The 16727-nt window shown below is 41.4% G+C and overlaps 1 protein-coding gene across 2 annotated transcripts in view; it reads right to left on the reverse strand.

The window, feature by feature from the left end:
- SMAP1 (small ArfGAP 1) overlaps positions 1-16727 on the reverse strand; it is a 453919-nt gene that overhangs the window by 44239 nt on the left and 392953 nt on the right. For both annotated transcript variants that reach the window (XM_077487401.1, XM_077487402.1), the window contains one exon: positions 2254-2419. In XM_077487401.1, the coding sequence (XP_077343527.1) occupies positions 2254-2419 (166 nt within the window). The remainder of the gene's footprint in view (positions 1-2253; positions 2420-16727) is intronic.

The following is a 16727-nucleotide window of genomic DNA, read 5'->3' on the forward strand; positions in this document are numbered from 1 at the left end:
GTGTCTAATCACCTATAGGAGGCACATAAGCCAGGGAGTCATTTAGAGCCCGCTCTTTGTCTTGTAACAGATATATATGCACTTAAAGCGGGGTTCCACCCTAAAGTGGAACTTCCGCTCATCGGACCCCCCCCCCCCTCCAGTGTCACAATTGGCACTGGCACCTTTCAGGGGGGTGCAGATACCTGTCTAAGACAGGTATTTGCACCCACTTCCGTGCATAGACTCCCACGGGAGTCTATGCCTCTTCCTGTTCCCTGCGTGCTGTCTGTTGGGACACACATGGGTCCCAGAGTCAGCGCGGACCATGCCTATTGCGCTGTGCGACTCACACATGCGCAGTAGGGAACAGGGATGTGAAGCCGCAACGCTTCACTTCCCGATTCCCTCACCTAGAATGGCAGCGGCGGCAGCCGAGAGCCAAGTGATCGATCGGCCTCGGCTGTCGACATCGCTGGATCCTGGGACAGGTGAGTGTCCATTTATTAAAAGTCAGCAGCTGCAGTTTTTGTAGCTGCTGGCTTTTAATATTTTATGTACAGTGAAATCCCTCTTTAATAATGGTACCACATTTGCTTTTCACAAATCAGTTCCATTCCAATCAGTAAGCGGTCCTTAAAAATAAAAAATGGTCTGGCTATAACATGACTAAGTTCTTAGAGAACTCTTAGGTAAAAGCCATCTGGTCCTGGTGATTTACTGACATTAAGTTTTTCTAGTCTTATTTGGACACTGGTTTTGGTCAGTCACACAGGAACATTCAATATAATGTTATTGGATTCCTTTCTTTTTTGTTATACTGTACCTTTTCACTCAAATTGAGCAGAGGAAGGAAAAAAAAATAGTTGCCTTTTCCCCGTCAGTTGTGACCAACTTTTTCTGAACTTTTATGAGGCCAATATTTTCAGACCTAGCAGTCCTGTCATATCTGTACTCCATCACAGTTTAGTTTAGGGGCAAAGTACTGTTCAGCCACAAGACAGATAGGGCACAGTAAGATCTATGCTGCTGATCTGCCTCCTCCAGACTACAATAAGCCAATGAGATTTGAACTGAGAGCAAAGAGTTCCTAGGTAGATTACCACACAGCTCCTGCCCTACTAAACGTTATCTTGGGTAGCCACCTGAAAGTAGATAGAGGTCCTCAGAAACTGGGAACATTTGGTCACCCTATAATACATACATTAGGAGCCCCAACCTCAAACAGAATGCTATGTTCAATATTTAAAATTGCTCACACTGCAAACCTATTTTGTACTATACAGGCGGTCCCCTAGTTACAAACATTTGACTTACAAATGGAGGGAGACAACAGGAATTGAGAGGAAATCTAACCCTAGGAAGGGAAATTCACGCCTGTAAGCTATTATGGGAAAAAGGTATCTTCACTGAAGCTTTATCACCAAGGCTTGTTTCCACAAAAACACAACATTTTCAAAATACAAGTGTCACAAGGGCAGAAAGTGAGGTGACATCTTCTGAACAGGGGCACAGACAACAAAACTAACGTCACAGGGGTGTTAACCCTTCCCTATGCTATCAAAAAAGCTTGAAAATAGTCTTTTTGGCTGGAGCTAAACTTAAAAATGTACCCGTTCCGACTTACAGATTCAACTTAACAAACCTACAGACCCTATATTGTTTGTAACCCTGGGCCGGTCAGTGCACTTAGCTCAACCATGGGTGGCTTCCCAGACTCTCTTCCACAGGCATCACGAGGGGGCACCACTTTCCCCTGCTCGGTGGCTTCCATCTCCCCTCGCCTCCTCGGCAGCCAATCAGAACGCTTCTTTCAGCCAATCGGGAAAAGCGTCTCACACCCGCACTTCCCGATTAGCCCAGAGATGCAATTCAGTGTAAGAATAGCAAATATTCATTCGCTATTCTAACAAATCTGGGTGGACTCTGAGTGCAATGCTCTGCATCTGGAGCCCTCCCTATTTTGAAGCCTACTAGAACCTCTAGCTCTAATCAGGTGCTTACAATAAGAAAAAACCCAGTTGCTGCAATTCATGCGCCCGGAGTCCTGAAAGGGGCTGGATACATGAATAGAGGGTGGTGGCGGCGATGCAAAGGGGAGGCTGTGCCCATGCGCCCTTAACGAATGGGCCCCCCCTTCTGTTCAGAAACATGAGCAGCTAAACTGAATTATTAACAAAAAAATATACCATACTTCAGACAGCTATGCAGCTAACTCTTCTGAATCCCTCAAAGCTTGCACCAATCAATCACACATATTAAAGGAATATTTACCTGCTGTATTTTGCTGTTGCATGTTTGTAGTGCCATAAAGTGACAAGATTGAGTCTTTTGACAAGGGCTTTTTGGGAACTTCTTCAGATTTTGCGGTTTGATCAGTAAATAAATCTAGATCTCCAGAAGCAGGAGGTACGATAGCTGCTGGGGCTGTCGATGTAACCTTAAAAAAGGAAAAGAGAAAAAAAAACATCATCAGGTGTGCATTAAGATGCAATAAGTTCTCACAAAAAACGAAACAAAACAAAAAAAACAAAACAAAAAAAAACAAGAAAATGATTTACAAATTTGCAATATGTACTTTGTGTTTGGGGGCTTTACAGCATCTAGCTAGAACATGCTTTCTATTAATACAACATATAACAAACTTTTTATTCATTCAATTAAGTCATAGAATAGTCAATAAGCCATAGCATCTAGATAGCACGATCAGTAAAAATTGTTACCACAATAAAACACTTTAACCAGCTCACAAAATATGCTCTACTGGACAATACTCTTGTGGCATTTATAAGACAGAAGATGTAATGGTAATACATTATATTTGTAAATCGCATATTAAAGTGGTTTTCTTCTTTACCAGTAGGTTTGTTTTTCATCCAATTGAACCAGTTTTCACGTTTTGCTAAATGCAGCAATGACTGCACTGTAACGGACCCCTACACTGTGGAGTATTTGCACGTTTCCTGTACATACTGTAGATGGACAGCCCAAGCAGAGTAAAGTCTAGTCTTCCTTCACATTTGACAATTTCGATCATTAAAGCAGCATTAGACCTAAAGCCGAAAATGTAATATCCTTAGATGTGGTGGCTGCATTCATTTTTTAGGCTCCCCCCGCCCCCATTTTTGCCTGATGATCTGTCCAGTAACACGTGCCCCCACTCAAGGATGAAGAAGCACAGTGGGTAACTTTGGACAGCAGCTTTGTCTGCGGGGAGGGGAGTGACAGATGTACTAGAAGATTTAAGTACACTAAGGCTGGGTTCACACTTATGAGAATTGGATGAGGGTTTCCCTGCATCCAATTCACATGACAGGCGATTGTGACACTCTCAATGCCGGGGCGGCTGCCAGAAACTGAGAACAGGGACGCACTGGACTCCCTGCTGTAAGCCACTCCGCAAAAAGTGTGAACCCAGCCTAACAAATTAAAGCCAAACTCCAGTTAATATTTTATAAGCAGTTGCAGCAGACTTTTTTTCCCTTTTAAGTTAAAAGGTTTACCTAAATAAAAGCTGACCATTGTAAGCACCCCTGGCAGTGGAAAATGGTTTGTCTCAACCCCCAAACTGCATAATCTGCAGGACAGCTTGTTCTGCTGAAAAACAACAAGCCTAATGATACAGCCAGTAAGCGCAAATAAAATAAAACCAGCCTAAAAAAGAAAACTAATGCTACCATCACATCTAAGAATTGGCAAGCTGCAATATAATAAATGTTTGCTTTTGGGTTTAAAACGGCTTTAACCACTTGCCGACCGCTGCACACCAATATACGTTGGCACAACGGCAGCGATGGGCAAATGGGCGCACCTGTACCACCGACATACAACGTGACCGTGCCCAATGATCTCGCAGACTCTGTCCACCAGTGTCCCACGATCATGTCACGGAGCCCCAGAACGGGGAGATGCCTACGTAAACATTCATTTCCCCATTCTGCCTAGTTACATGACAGGGAGCAGTGATCGCTGTCGTTTCAGTGGTAGCCCACCCACCACCCCACAGTTAGAATAACTCCCTGGGACACACTTAACCCCTTGATCGTCCCCATAGGGTAAATAAATGACAATGGTCCAAAAATAATGTCAAAAGTGTCCAATGTGTCCGCCATAATGTCGCAGTCATGATAAAAATCGCAGATCGCCTCCATTACTTTTTGTTTTCAAAATTGTCACCCTTTTCTGTTTATAGCACAAAAAATAAAAGCCGCAGAGGTGATCAAATACCACCAAATGAAAGCTCTATCTTTGGGGGGAAAAAAAAGGATGTTAATTTTGTTTTGGTGTAACGTCGCATGGCCGCACAGTTGTCAGTTAAAGCTACTCATTCCCGAACAGCAAAAAGTGCTCTGGTCAGGAAAGGGGGAAAATCTTCTGAAGCGGTTAAACACTTCAAGGATTTATATGTAGTCTCTCCCATGCAAGTAAACAAATTGACATTTACAACTTTAAAAAAGCTTACTGTAAAGAATTGAAGTGGATAGCTTACAGGTCCTTCGCTTTAATATTCACAAAAAATATTTTGATTAAGTATGAATGGCTAAGACTTAAAGGAAATAGAGGAAAGGTTACAGGGGTTTGGTAAGGACTCTTAATTCTGAAAAACCAACTCCAAATGAAGCCTTTTATTTGGATGAAGTGGGGAGGGTTAGGACAATGATTAGAACAGTTTTTTTCCTTTTACTAGTGGTAATGATTTACAGCCTCTTAAGTTTTTTACTACTGCTCAAGTTCTCATAAGGAGAAAGAACAAGAGAAATCTCCTTTATAAGGACCAGATCAGAATTTCAAGGATAGGTTCACCTTTTCATAAAAATGTATAAATGCTAATTTTTTTTTTTGCAGGAGAAAAAAAAAAAAAAAAAAAAATAAGGGTGCATTTTTTGTTGCAGGAGCCTGTAAATCTTTACACCCATGATTAGCAGATCACTGATGCCATGCAGGTCTCCCGAAGACCTGTCAGTGTATCTGCTTTCTCGTACGATAGGAAGAATGAATGAACTGAAAAATACAAGCCATGCCGCATGGGTATAGGACCCCACATCATTTTTTTTATTATATGTGGGCGGTGACCTCATAGCTACTCTATGTTACTTAACAAAATTTTCCTGGATAATACCGCTAAGGTGATCTCCAGATGGGAAGGAGACATGGGAGCATTTCAGGAGGACCAGTGGGATGAAGCTCTGGTGGCAGTTCCCTTGTGTTCTTTGAATGTGGCCCAAAAGCTGTCCCAACTATATGTGCTTCTGTGGGTACACTACACGCTGGCTAGACTCGCGAGAATGGGAGTGAGGGAGGATCTAGTCTGTTCAAGATGCATGAGAGATCATGGTGACCTGATCTACATGTTGTGAAGATGCCCCAAACTGCACATTTATTAGAGGGAGGTGGTAAAGACTCTTAACCGTGTCTTTCAGTGCCAGTTAATAGAACACCCCAAACTGTGTGTGTTGGGAATTATAGATGAAATCCTGGCTGAGGAATCTACTAGACTAGCCATAGCTAGGTCTCTTTTCCAGGCTAGATTATTAATTTTGAGACACTGGAAGTTAACAGACCCACCTACTGTAAAAGAATGGTTGGCGCAAATGGGTAACACTTTCGGATTGGAAAAATATATCCATCAACACAGAGGTAGCACAAAATAGTTTGAAAAAATATGGGATCCATGACTGGCCATTCTGGGGCTAGCTCCTGCAACCTGATTATGGATCGTTTACTAGTTTAATATTTGTCCGAGTGTATGCAATACTTATGAAATTTATGTGAATCTACTATGTATATGTGCTGATGATGCTGTACGTAGATGGTAAGGCATCTCATTGTGTTATGTGCTGATATAGATCTCTGTGCTGTTCCTATATTACTGAATAAAGTTTCTTTGGATTAAAAAGAAAAATACAAGCCGACAGCCGCAAAGGCTGCTGGACTTTGTAGTTTTCCATTCACAGAGCGCTATAAATGAGGATAGTAAATTCGAATTAACAATGTGCTGCACATGAATAGTATAAATAGATGCTGGCCACTGACCACTCCTATCCTTTATAAAACCCATGTAATTGGGTGAAACATGTCGGACCTAATACCACGACGGTGATGCTTTTTCCATCACGGATGATGCATCACGTCACGCCAGCACATGCGCAGTACACTGGTGTAAAGTCCGCAGCAGCCATCTTTGGCTAGGCAAACAGGACTGTGCCTGGGATAACCGACAGTGCTACATAGCGTCCAGCAGAACACGCCCAGCCAAGTCACCTGGATCAAGAGTTGGCAGTATAATACTCCAGCAGCAAAAGCCCGACGCAATACATGACCCTCAGCCACCTGTGGACATTTAAGGAGACACCAGGACACCTGTCTGCGCACCGATGCTCTCTGTGTATCCTGGCTGGGTGAGAACCAATGGTCCGTGTGATTCTGCTCTATACATGTCATTATCATGCCTGTTCTGATTTGAGTCTTCAGCTGCTCATATCCTGGGACTGTACCGTGCTTTCGTTTTGAACTACTTGGTCTTACTAGTGACTATTTGGACTGTCCAGCAACTAGTGGCTATATGCCACATCATATACAGGACCTAACACCAGTTCAAGACCCAGTTAACTAGTGGTACACTACTCCAGGGACTTAAATTATACAGCATAATTTCCCTTGTGCATCCCACAGTTGTAGGACCCTTTGAGCACCAATAAACAGGTTGAGTACACTGATCAACAGTGATACTCACCAGGTCTATGAGCTAATCACTTGCTACTCTTTGGACCTTATTAGGTAGCTCTATAGTGGGTATTTGATGCATGCATGCACCATATGTGACGTAATTGGTTTACTAGACGTTGTCTTATTACCTTTTAAATGAGCCAAGGTGTTGGTGATGGGTATTTATTGTTTGTAATATGTACAACAAATTTTCTTTTTGTGCAATAAAGTTATACCTTTTCTCAAGCAGCCTGGTCCCCCGTAGATCATTTTAGAGGATCCCTTTTTTCCTCTTTGTGTGCCCTTACCAGGCTCTACTGAGAGATCGGGGAGCCGCGGTACCACTGGGATGGGTGAACCACTGGGTGGAAGGAAGGCACATCAATACTAACCTCCCTTGTGTGATAAACCGGAAGCTACAAAGATTTTGTCAGTTCCAGTTTTGGTTTGTAGTTTACCAGCCATGAAAACTATCTGTTTGATCAGATGCTTTGGAGGCCAGAGGAGAGATCTTGGGTCTAAAAGACACAAATCTTTCTCCATAAAGAGGACCTGTCATGGCCCAAGCTATCACAAGGGATATTATTGATTTCTTGTGATAATACAGTTAAAAAAAAAAAAAAAAAAAAAAACACAGCATAAAAATTATAAAATGTAAAAATTAAAGCACCCCCATTCCCTCGTACAAATGTGAATGCATACAAACACACATATTTGTGAGCAAGTAGGCCCTGAACACATATGTAAACGATGAGCGCACCACTCGTGAAATATCACAACAAACATCCGCGCAAGAACAATTATTCCAGCCCCAGACCTCCTGTGTAACACACTAAACTGGTAACCTGTAAAGCAGGGGTCAGCAACCTTTTTCCACTTAAGGGCCGGACTCAATGTATGTGAATGCATGGAGTGCCGCATTCACCTGCTAATAAATGAAAATAATCTGGACTAATTTACATTACACGGCCCCTGCACCTCTGTACCCCTTTACATTACACAGTCCCCATACCTCTGGACCCTGTTACATTACACCCCCCCCCCAATCTTATGCTTTAAAACCTGCACACTCTGGGAATAGCAACGAACTATGGTACATAAAAATCTCCATAAGCAATGTTTTAACATTTTTTACAGAGGTCTTGTACTAGAATTATTACTCTCACTTTAGAGATCACGGCGATACCTCTTTACATTTGTGGTCAGGACTTGCATATGCATTCCCGAGCACGGAAGGATGGGGTGCATTAATTTTTTTGTTCCAATTTATTTTATTTTTCTATTTTTACACTTTCACCTTTAAAAAAAAAAAAATTCTGGTCACTTTTATTGCTGTCAGAAGGAATGTAAACATCTCTTGTGACAGTAATGGGCAGTGATAGGAATGCTTTATGGAGGGATCTGGGGTCTAGCAGACCCCAAAATTCATTCTTTTAACTTAAAAGCATCCAAAACGCCAAGTTTAGCTGTTTTGAATAATGTCATTTTTTAAAATATGGTGCGTTTAAGTCTTCTGCAAACCGAAAGTGATGGGGTGGGAGGACGTTCCTTCCTGCTGCTTGGGAGTACAGCCAAATCCATTCTTAACCCAAAAAAAGCCAACTGGGGTTAAAATATCCATGGGTCGGGTGCACGTGAATTTATCATGTGCACTGACAGGGCAGACATTTAGCGGCGGTGGGCCAGATGCATTCAAATTTAATTTGAATCTTTTTCACAGAAACACAGATTTTTTTTTGGTGCCATTTAATCAGTGCTGTGGTTTTTATTTTTTATGCTACAAATAAAAAAAAACGAAAATTTTCCAAAAAAATAAATTTTTCTTAGTTTCCGTTATAAAATTTTGCAAATACGTAATTTCTCTTGATAAATTTTGACCAAAAATTATGCTGCTACATTTCTTTGGTAAAAATAAGCCAAATCAGTGTTTATTTGGTGTTGGCAGTGATGGGGGAGTGAGATTTTTTTTTATTGGGACAATAAATGTGTATAGGGACAGGGGTATATCAGTGGTGCTTGGTGTACTTTTGTATGATGACCTGTAACAGCTCTCTGTGTAAAATCATCCTTATACAGAAAGCTGTCAAAGATCTGCAGATTCTCTCCCCCCCCCCCCTGCACTGAGACAGTGGAGACACAGCCGTCAGGTGATCGGGAGGGCCAATCACAGTGCCCATATCCCGATCTCTGCTCAGCTGGATCCTGTGATCAGAATGAGAGCACTCGTTCTGAGGGAAATCCTGAACGTCCCCTCAGAACAAGGAATGGACCACCCAGTACCAAAGGATAAACTTTATGTGAAAACAAAAAAAAAATAGAGATAAAACTCATTTGGGTATAGCATTGCATGACATAATTGTCAGTAAAACTATCACAGCTAGTTACTATGTGTGTGTTTGTGCATAATAAATTTACTGTTGTAAGTTTATACCTTACCACAAGAGTCCATCTTGCCTCCCCAACTGTCCAAATTCCTAAAAACTATCACAGCACTGAAAACTGATAAATGGCATAAAAGGGATATTACAGGCTGGTAAGTGGTCTGAAAAGCCTAAAGAAACATTAGGCAGTTCATCTTCCCAGCACCAAATAAAAACCAAAGTATTAGTTTGAATGGATGGAGCTTTTAACAAGGATACATACCAAGTACTCTGGATAGATCCCTTCATTCAATGAAGAACTTGTTTAACTGCAGGCAGACATTTTAACACAGTAAATGACTTCAACTGCTCTGATTCCTACTCTTCAAATGAATCAATTTCTGTGAGTGTACCTTAAACAGAGCTTTCCTAGATTCATCCAATTTACAAATCTACATTGTACAGCAAATGCCTTTTCCAAACCTTTGAATTCTCCCTCCTCTGCAGAAAATGTATATTGTCTACTAACTAGCCAGATCTCCTGCTGAACTTCCCTCAAACCCCTGAGGACCAGTTCTCTGAAGGAAGAGATACCTAAGCCAAATAACAATGCATCACTAATTGTGCTTCCAACACAGGCCATCCAAAGCATCTATGCCAGGAATAGCAGCCTTGTGTCTTAGTCACAGGAAGTTTTTTCTCCTACTGAACTACAGTGCGTGTGCATAAGCAATTCAATGCAAATAAGAGTAGGCTGAATACATTATAAGAAATATATGAACTTGAGCAAAATTAAAATAGCAATGTTTTTTTGGAGGAGAAAAAAAAAATTTGACAAAAATAATGTGGAATTCATCATGAAAAGAAAACAGCTTTACCTTACACTGCATTCAAAGTTGTATAAATTATAAGAACCAATAAGATTTTGCATACTGCTGTAAAAATGACAAAACCTCAGCAAACAATTCAAATAATGCATAATATTTCCCTGCTGTGGGTGTTAAACATAATTGTTATGTTAAAGTGATACTAAACACACACCGTTTAATTTACATGGTCCCTTCAATTTACGAAATACCTTTTTCCTAATCAATACGCAGCTGCCACATGACCAAGCTCATTCCCAGCCTGTATGCAGGGAAACATAAGCAGGAAGAGCTTCTAGTCCTCTGCCGCTAGTCACATGTACAAAAAAAAAAAAAAAACCTTTGGAATACAGAGTATAAAGAAATACAATCAATAAACTGTTTTAAATAGTCATACAACTATATATCTATTATTTTTTGACAACATGGTGTGGGCGGATTTCTGCCAGTCATAACTGTATGCCCCTCCAGTGTCCATCTTAGAGGAGGCGGTAAGCCTCCATCAATCTACAGTGAGGGGAAAAAGTATTTAATCTGCTGATTTTGTACGTTTGCCCACTGACGAAGAAATTAACCACTTGCCGATCAGCCGCTGTCATCATACTGTGGTAGATTTGCACGCTCCCATGAACCATCGGTCCCTTTAAACAGGATAGCAGGTGCGCATGCCCGCTGCACAGCCGTGTGTGTGTGTGTGTGTGTGTGTGTGTGTGTGTGTGTGTGTGTGTGTATGTATATATAACACATACATCCCTGTTCTGTTAAGAGAGGAGAGAGGTTGTGAGTTACTACAAGCTGGGAACCACAATCTCTCATATCGTACAGTCAATCTCATCCCCCACAGCTAGAACACACACATAGGGAACACAGTTAACCCATTCTCTGCCAGTGACATTTAAACAGTAATCAGTGCATTTTTATAGCACTGACTGCTGAACAATTGTCAATTGACCCACAAATGTGTCAAAAGTGTCCTCCATAATGTAGCAGTCCCGATAAAAATCGCAGATCACCGCCATTACTAGTAAAAAAAAATAAAATAAAAAAAATGTCATAAATCTATCCCCTATCTTGTAGACGCTATAACTTGTGCACAAACCGATCATATGCTTTTTGTATGTAGAAGAATACATATCTGCCCCTGGAAGACGTCATCTGTAACAAAACAGCGTAGGGAGGAGCGGCGTGCTGACGTCAACGCGATCTACGCTGAACCCGGAAGCGATGGGCAGCGTTACATTTAGCCGGCCGGCAGAATTCATTTTATTATTCAATGCAAGTTTACCTATGACATATGCAAGTGTGATTCTTTAATTTTATTACAATATCCTGGCATTATATTATATTAGGGTGATTCCCCTTTTTTCATCTATGTGATTGGCAACGAGCATTGTGGCCATAGGAATATACAAGCATTTGGAACAGAGTGTCTAAAGGGATACATCCTCCATGCAGCTCAGGTCCAGAAGGAGGGATACGATAGTGGCGATATTAGATCTCTGAGATGAGATCTGTGTAGCTGGTAAGTGTCAGTACTTTTGGTGGTGGAAAGTCCTTTGCTGCTTTCTTGGTGACACCTTTTAGTTGGTGCAGTGTGGTTTATCACGGTGGAAATCGCAAGCAAAAACGTTTTTTTGGTTGGCAATAGACTATTATTTTGAATTTAAGTTCTAATTTCAGTAGTGTATATATTCATTTTTGCACCATTTATATATATATATATATATATATATATATATATATATATATATATATATATATATATATATATATATATATATATATATATATAAAATATATATTTTTTGGGCACGATTTTCCGGATAAATTATTCATATATTCATAGATATTGAATTTCATCATTATAGCGCAGCTTTTTTGTAAAATTGTTATTTAATATTGTGGGTATCTCACATTTAGGTTGCAGCTTTATTTTCACAAACATTTTTATGGTTTGTCAATTATTTGAATTTTAAAAATAGCGCTGTATAACATTTTTTGGCCATGTGTTTTGGGTCATTGTCATGCTGGAATACACATCCACAACCCGTTTTCAATGCCCTGGCTGAGGGAAAGAGGTTCTCACCCAAGATTTGATGGTACATGGCCTTGTCCATCGTCCCTTTGATGTGGTGAAGTCGTCCTGTTCCTTTAGCAGAAAAAACACCCCCAAAGCATAATGTTTCCACCTCCATGTTTGACGGTGGGGATAGTAATCTTGTGGTCATAGGCAGCATTCCTCCTCCTCCAAACATGTTGAGTTGAGGCCAAAGAATTTGATTTTGGTCTTGGTCTCATCTGAGCACAGTACTTTCACTCTGTTCTCCTCTGAATCATTCAGATGTTCATTAGCAATCTTCAGGCAGTCCTGTACATGAGCTTTCCTGAGCAGAGACTTTGCAGGCGCTGCAGGATTTCAGTCCTTCAAGGTGTAGTGTGTTACCAATTGTTTTCTTGGTGACTATGGTCCCAGCTGCCTTAAGATCATTGACAAAATTCTCCCATGTAGATCTGGGCAGATTCCTCACTGTTCTCATAATCACTGAAACTCCATGAGGTGAGATCATGCATGGAGCCAGATTGAGTGTGATCATCAGTTATTTTGTTTTTCTTCCATTTGCGAATAATCGCACAAACGTTTGTCACCCTTTCACCAAGCTGCTTGGCGATGGTCTTATAACCCATTCCAGCCTTGTGTAGGTCTACAATCTTGTCCTTGACATCCTTGGACAGCTCTTTGGTCTTGGCCATGGTGAATAGATTGGAATCTGATTGATTGCTTTTGTGGACAGGTGTTTTTTATATAGATAACAAGCTGAGATTAGGAAAACCCCCTCTAAGAGCGTGCTCCTAATGTCAGCTCGTTACCTGTATAGAAGACACCTAGGAGCCAGAAATGTGCTGATTAATAGGGGAACATATACCTTTTTCACTCATTAAACCTACCATTAACATTAACCACTTCAGGACCGCCGTATTGCCAATGTACGTCAACACAATGGCACAGGCAGGCACAATCACGTAGATGTACGTGCCTGCCTTCCAGCGGGTGGGGGGTCCGATTGGACCCCCTCCCGCTGGATATGGCGGTCCGGTTCGCTCCAGGAGCGCTCCGTGATGAGGGGATGGCCGTTGGTTTTCGGCCACCCCCTCTGGATCGCTCCTGGCCAATGAGAAGCTTCCTCCCACTGTGTATTGTTTACACAGGAAGGAGGAAGTGATGTCATTCTCCTCGGGGCGGTCTTTTTGACCGGACTACGAGGAGAAGACTAATAGTAAGTGTGCACCAACACTACACTGACATGTAGGTACACACAGGCACACAAAGCCCCCCCCCGATCCCCCCCCGCCCCCCCTCCCCCCCCAGTCACAGTGTCACTGATTGCATTGATCATTTCTTTACTGATCAATGCATTCAGTGTCAGTTGTGACAGTAAAAACTGTCAGGACAGTTAGTGTTAGGTCCAGGGTAGCCCCCTATCACCCAATAAAGATTTAACCCCCTGATTGCCCCTAGAGTTAACCCTTTCACCCCCTTTTGCCAGTGTCACTAAGCGATCATTTTTCTGATCGCTGCATGTGTCGCTAGGTAGCTATTTATTTTTTTAGGTTCACCGCCAGGTTTTTATATCGCTAGGTACCCCGATATACTACCCAATAATGGTTTTAACCCCCTGATTTCCGCTAGTTAACCCTTTCACCCCCTTTTGCCAGTGTCACTAAGCGATCATTTTTCTGATCGCTGCATCAGTGTCGCTAGTGTCGCTAGGTAGCTAGTTATTTTTTTAGGTTCACCGCCAGGTTTTTATATCGCTAGGTACCCCGATATACTACCCAATAATGGTTTTAACCCCCTGATTTCCGCTAGTTAACCCTTTCACCCCTTTTGCCAGTGTCACTAAGCGATCGTTTTTCTGATCGCTGCATTAGTGTCGCTACAGTCGCTAGGTAGCTAGTTATTTTTTTAGGTTCACCGCCAGGTTTTTATAGCGCTAGGTACCCCGATATACTACCCAATAATGGTTTTAACCCCCTGATTTCCGCTAGTTAACCCTTTCACCCCCTTTTGCCAGTGTCACTAAGCGATAATTTTTCTGATCGCTGCATCAGTGTCGCTAGTGTCGCTAGGTAGCTAGTTCTTTTTTTAGGTTCACCGCCAGGTTTTTATAGCGCTAGGTACCCCGATATACTACCCAATAATGGTTTTAACCCCCTGATTGCTGCTAGTTAACCCTTTCACCCCCTTTCACCAGCGATCACAGTATAAGTGTCACTGGTGACGCTTGTTAGCCAGTTATTTAGGTTCCCCGTCAGGTTTTTATATAGCGCCAGGGACCCCCATATACTACCTAATAAAAATTTGAACCCCCTGATTGCCCCTAGTTAACCCTTTCACCACTGATCACCGTATAAGTGTTACGGGTGACTCTGGTTAGTTTGTTTTTTATAGCATCAGGGCACCCACCATTTATTACCCAATAAAGGTTTAACCCCCTGATCACCCGGCGGGTGATATCAATTAGGTTTTAGGGTCAGGGTCTGCGTCGCTCCAGGCAGCACTAGGTTAGTGCCAGTACCGCTAACACCCACACGCAAAGCATACACCTCCCGTAGTGCTATAGAATCTGAACAGATCAATATCTGATCTGATCAGATCTATACTAGCGTCCCCAGCAGTTTAGGGTTCCAAAAAAACGCATTGTTAGCGGGATCAGCCCAGATACCTGCTAGCACCTGCGTTTTGCCCCTCTGCCCAGCCCACCCAAGTGCAGTATCGATCGATCACTGTCACTTACAAAACACTAAACACATAACTGCAGCGATCGCAGAGTCAGGCCTGATCCCTGCCATCGCTAACAGGTTTTTTGGTAGCGTTTTATATTTAAATCCTGAAGGCAGTGCTTGGTTTTCGGGGTCCCGTACGTGGCTAGGCTCCCAAAAAGTCCCCCACATGTGGTATCCCCATACTCGGGAGAAGCAGCAGAATTTATTTTGGGGTGCAATTTGACTTCTGCCCATAGCATGTGTGAGCAATATATCATTTAGTGACAACTTTGTGCAAAAAAAAAAAAGTTTGTAATATTCCCGCAACTTTTGGCAAAATATAAAATATTCCATGGACTCAACATGCCTCTCAGTAAATAGCTTGGGGTGTCTACTTTCCAAAATGGGGTCATTTTGGGGGGTTTTGTGCTATTTTGGCATTTTATGGCCTTCGAAACTGTGATAGGTAGTGAGGAGTTAAATCAAAAATTTGCACCCTTAGAAATCCTGAAGGTGGTGATTGGTTTTCGGGGTGCCGTGCGCGACTAGACTCCCAAAAAGTCCCACACATGTGGTATCCCCATACTCGGGAGAAGTAGCGGAATATATTTTGGGGTGCAATTCCACATATAACCATGGCATGTGTGAGCAATATATCATTTAGTGACAACTTTTTGTAAAAATTTTTTTTTTTTTTTTTTTTTGTCATTATTCAATCCCTTAGGACAAAAAAAATAAATATTCAATGGGCTCAACATACCCATCAGCAATTTCCTTGGGGTGTCTACTTTCCAAAATGGGGTCATTTGGGGGGGTTTGTACTGCCCTGCCATTTTAGCACCTCAAGAAATGAGATCGGCAGTCATAAATTAAAAGCTGTGTAAATTCCAGAAAATTTACTCTAGTTTGTAGACGCTATAACTTTTGCGCAAACCAAAAAATATACGCTTATTGCCATTTTTTTTACTAAAGACATGTGGCTGAATAAATTTTGCCCTCAATGTATGACTAAAATTTAGATTATTCGATTTTTCTTATAACAAAAAGAAGAAAATATCTTTTTTTTTCAAAATTTTCGCTCTTTTTCCATTTATATCGCAAAAAAAAATAAAAAAAATCGCAGAGGCAATCAAATACCATCAAAAGAAAGCTCTATTTGTGGGAAGAAAAGGACGCAAATTTCGTTTGGGTGCAATATTGCATGACCGCGCAATTACCAGTTAAAGCAGCGCAGTGCGAAATTGCAAAAAGACCTCTGGTCCTTAAGGTGTTTATTGGTCCGGAGCTGAAGTGGTTAAAGACTGATCATTTCTTACTGATGGGCTGTCTTTTACCAATGTGTAAAGGCCCACATGTGTGGCTCTATAGTCACATAGGCTGCTCAGATATAATAAAGAGGAAATTCTCAGCAAAGAAACTCAATGAAAACTGAGCACTTGCAGCTGCCAACACTGCTCTGCAAAATCCCTAGCTGAATTAGAAACTTGGGCAGAAGGTGGAGATAGCAGGATCAACCAGTTTTTTTTTTTTGCAGTACACAGAAAACAAATCTCATAGTGACTCTGAGTATGAACAGCATGCAATACAGCATTTACTGATAGTTTTTTATGATGTGGGTTTAGTGACACTAATAAAAACACACTTCAAGAAAACAAGAAAATCTTTAGGGCTCATGTAGAAGGACTTTAGAAACGAGTCAACATCAGTATCTTTTTCATGTTTTTGACATGCTTTGATGGACTTTTGAGTAGCTTTGATTTTTTTTTTTTTTAAGTTGATCAAAGAGTTGCTTTATGTTGCTTCTAAGTTGGATAAACCTTAAAGATGCTTCTACAGTGACTTTAACCACTTCAATACAGGGCACTTAAACACCTTCCTGCCCAGACCAATTTTGAGCTTTCAGCGCTGTCGCACTTTGAATGACAATTGCGCGGTCATGCTACACTGTACCCAAATGAAATTTTTATCATTTTTTTCCCACAAATAGAGCTTTCTTTTGGTGGTATTTGATCACCTCTACGGTTTTTATTTTTTGCGCTACAAATAAAAAAAT

The sequence above is a fragment of the Lithobates pipiens genome, unplaced genomic scaffold (genome assembly GCF_037356315.1).
Source record: "Lithobates pipiens isolate NorthernLeopardFrog02 unplaced genomic scaffold, aLitPip1_a1.2 Scaffold_18, whole genome shotgun sequence".
Classification (NCBI taxonomy): domain Eukaryota; kingdom Metazoa; phylum Chordata; class Amphibia; order Anura; family Ranidae; genus Lithobates; species Lithobates pipiens.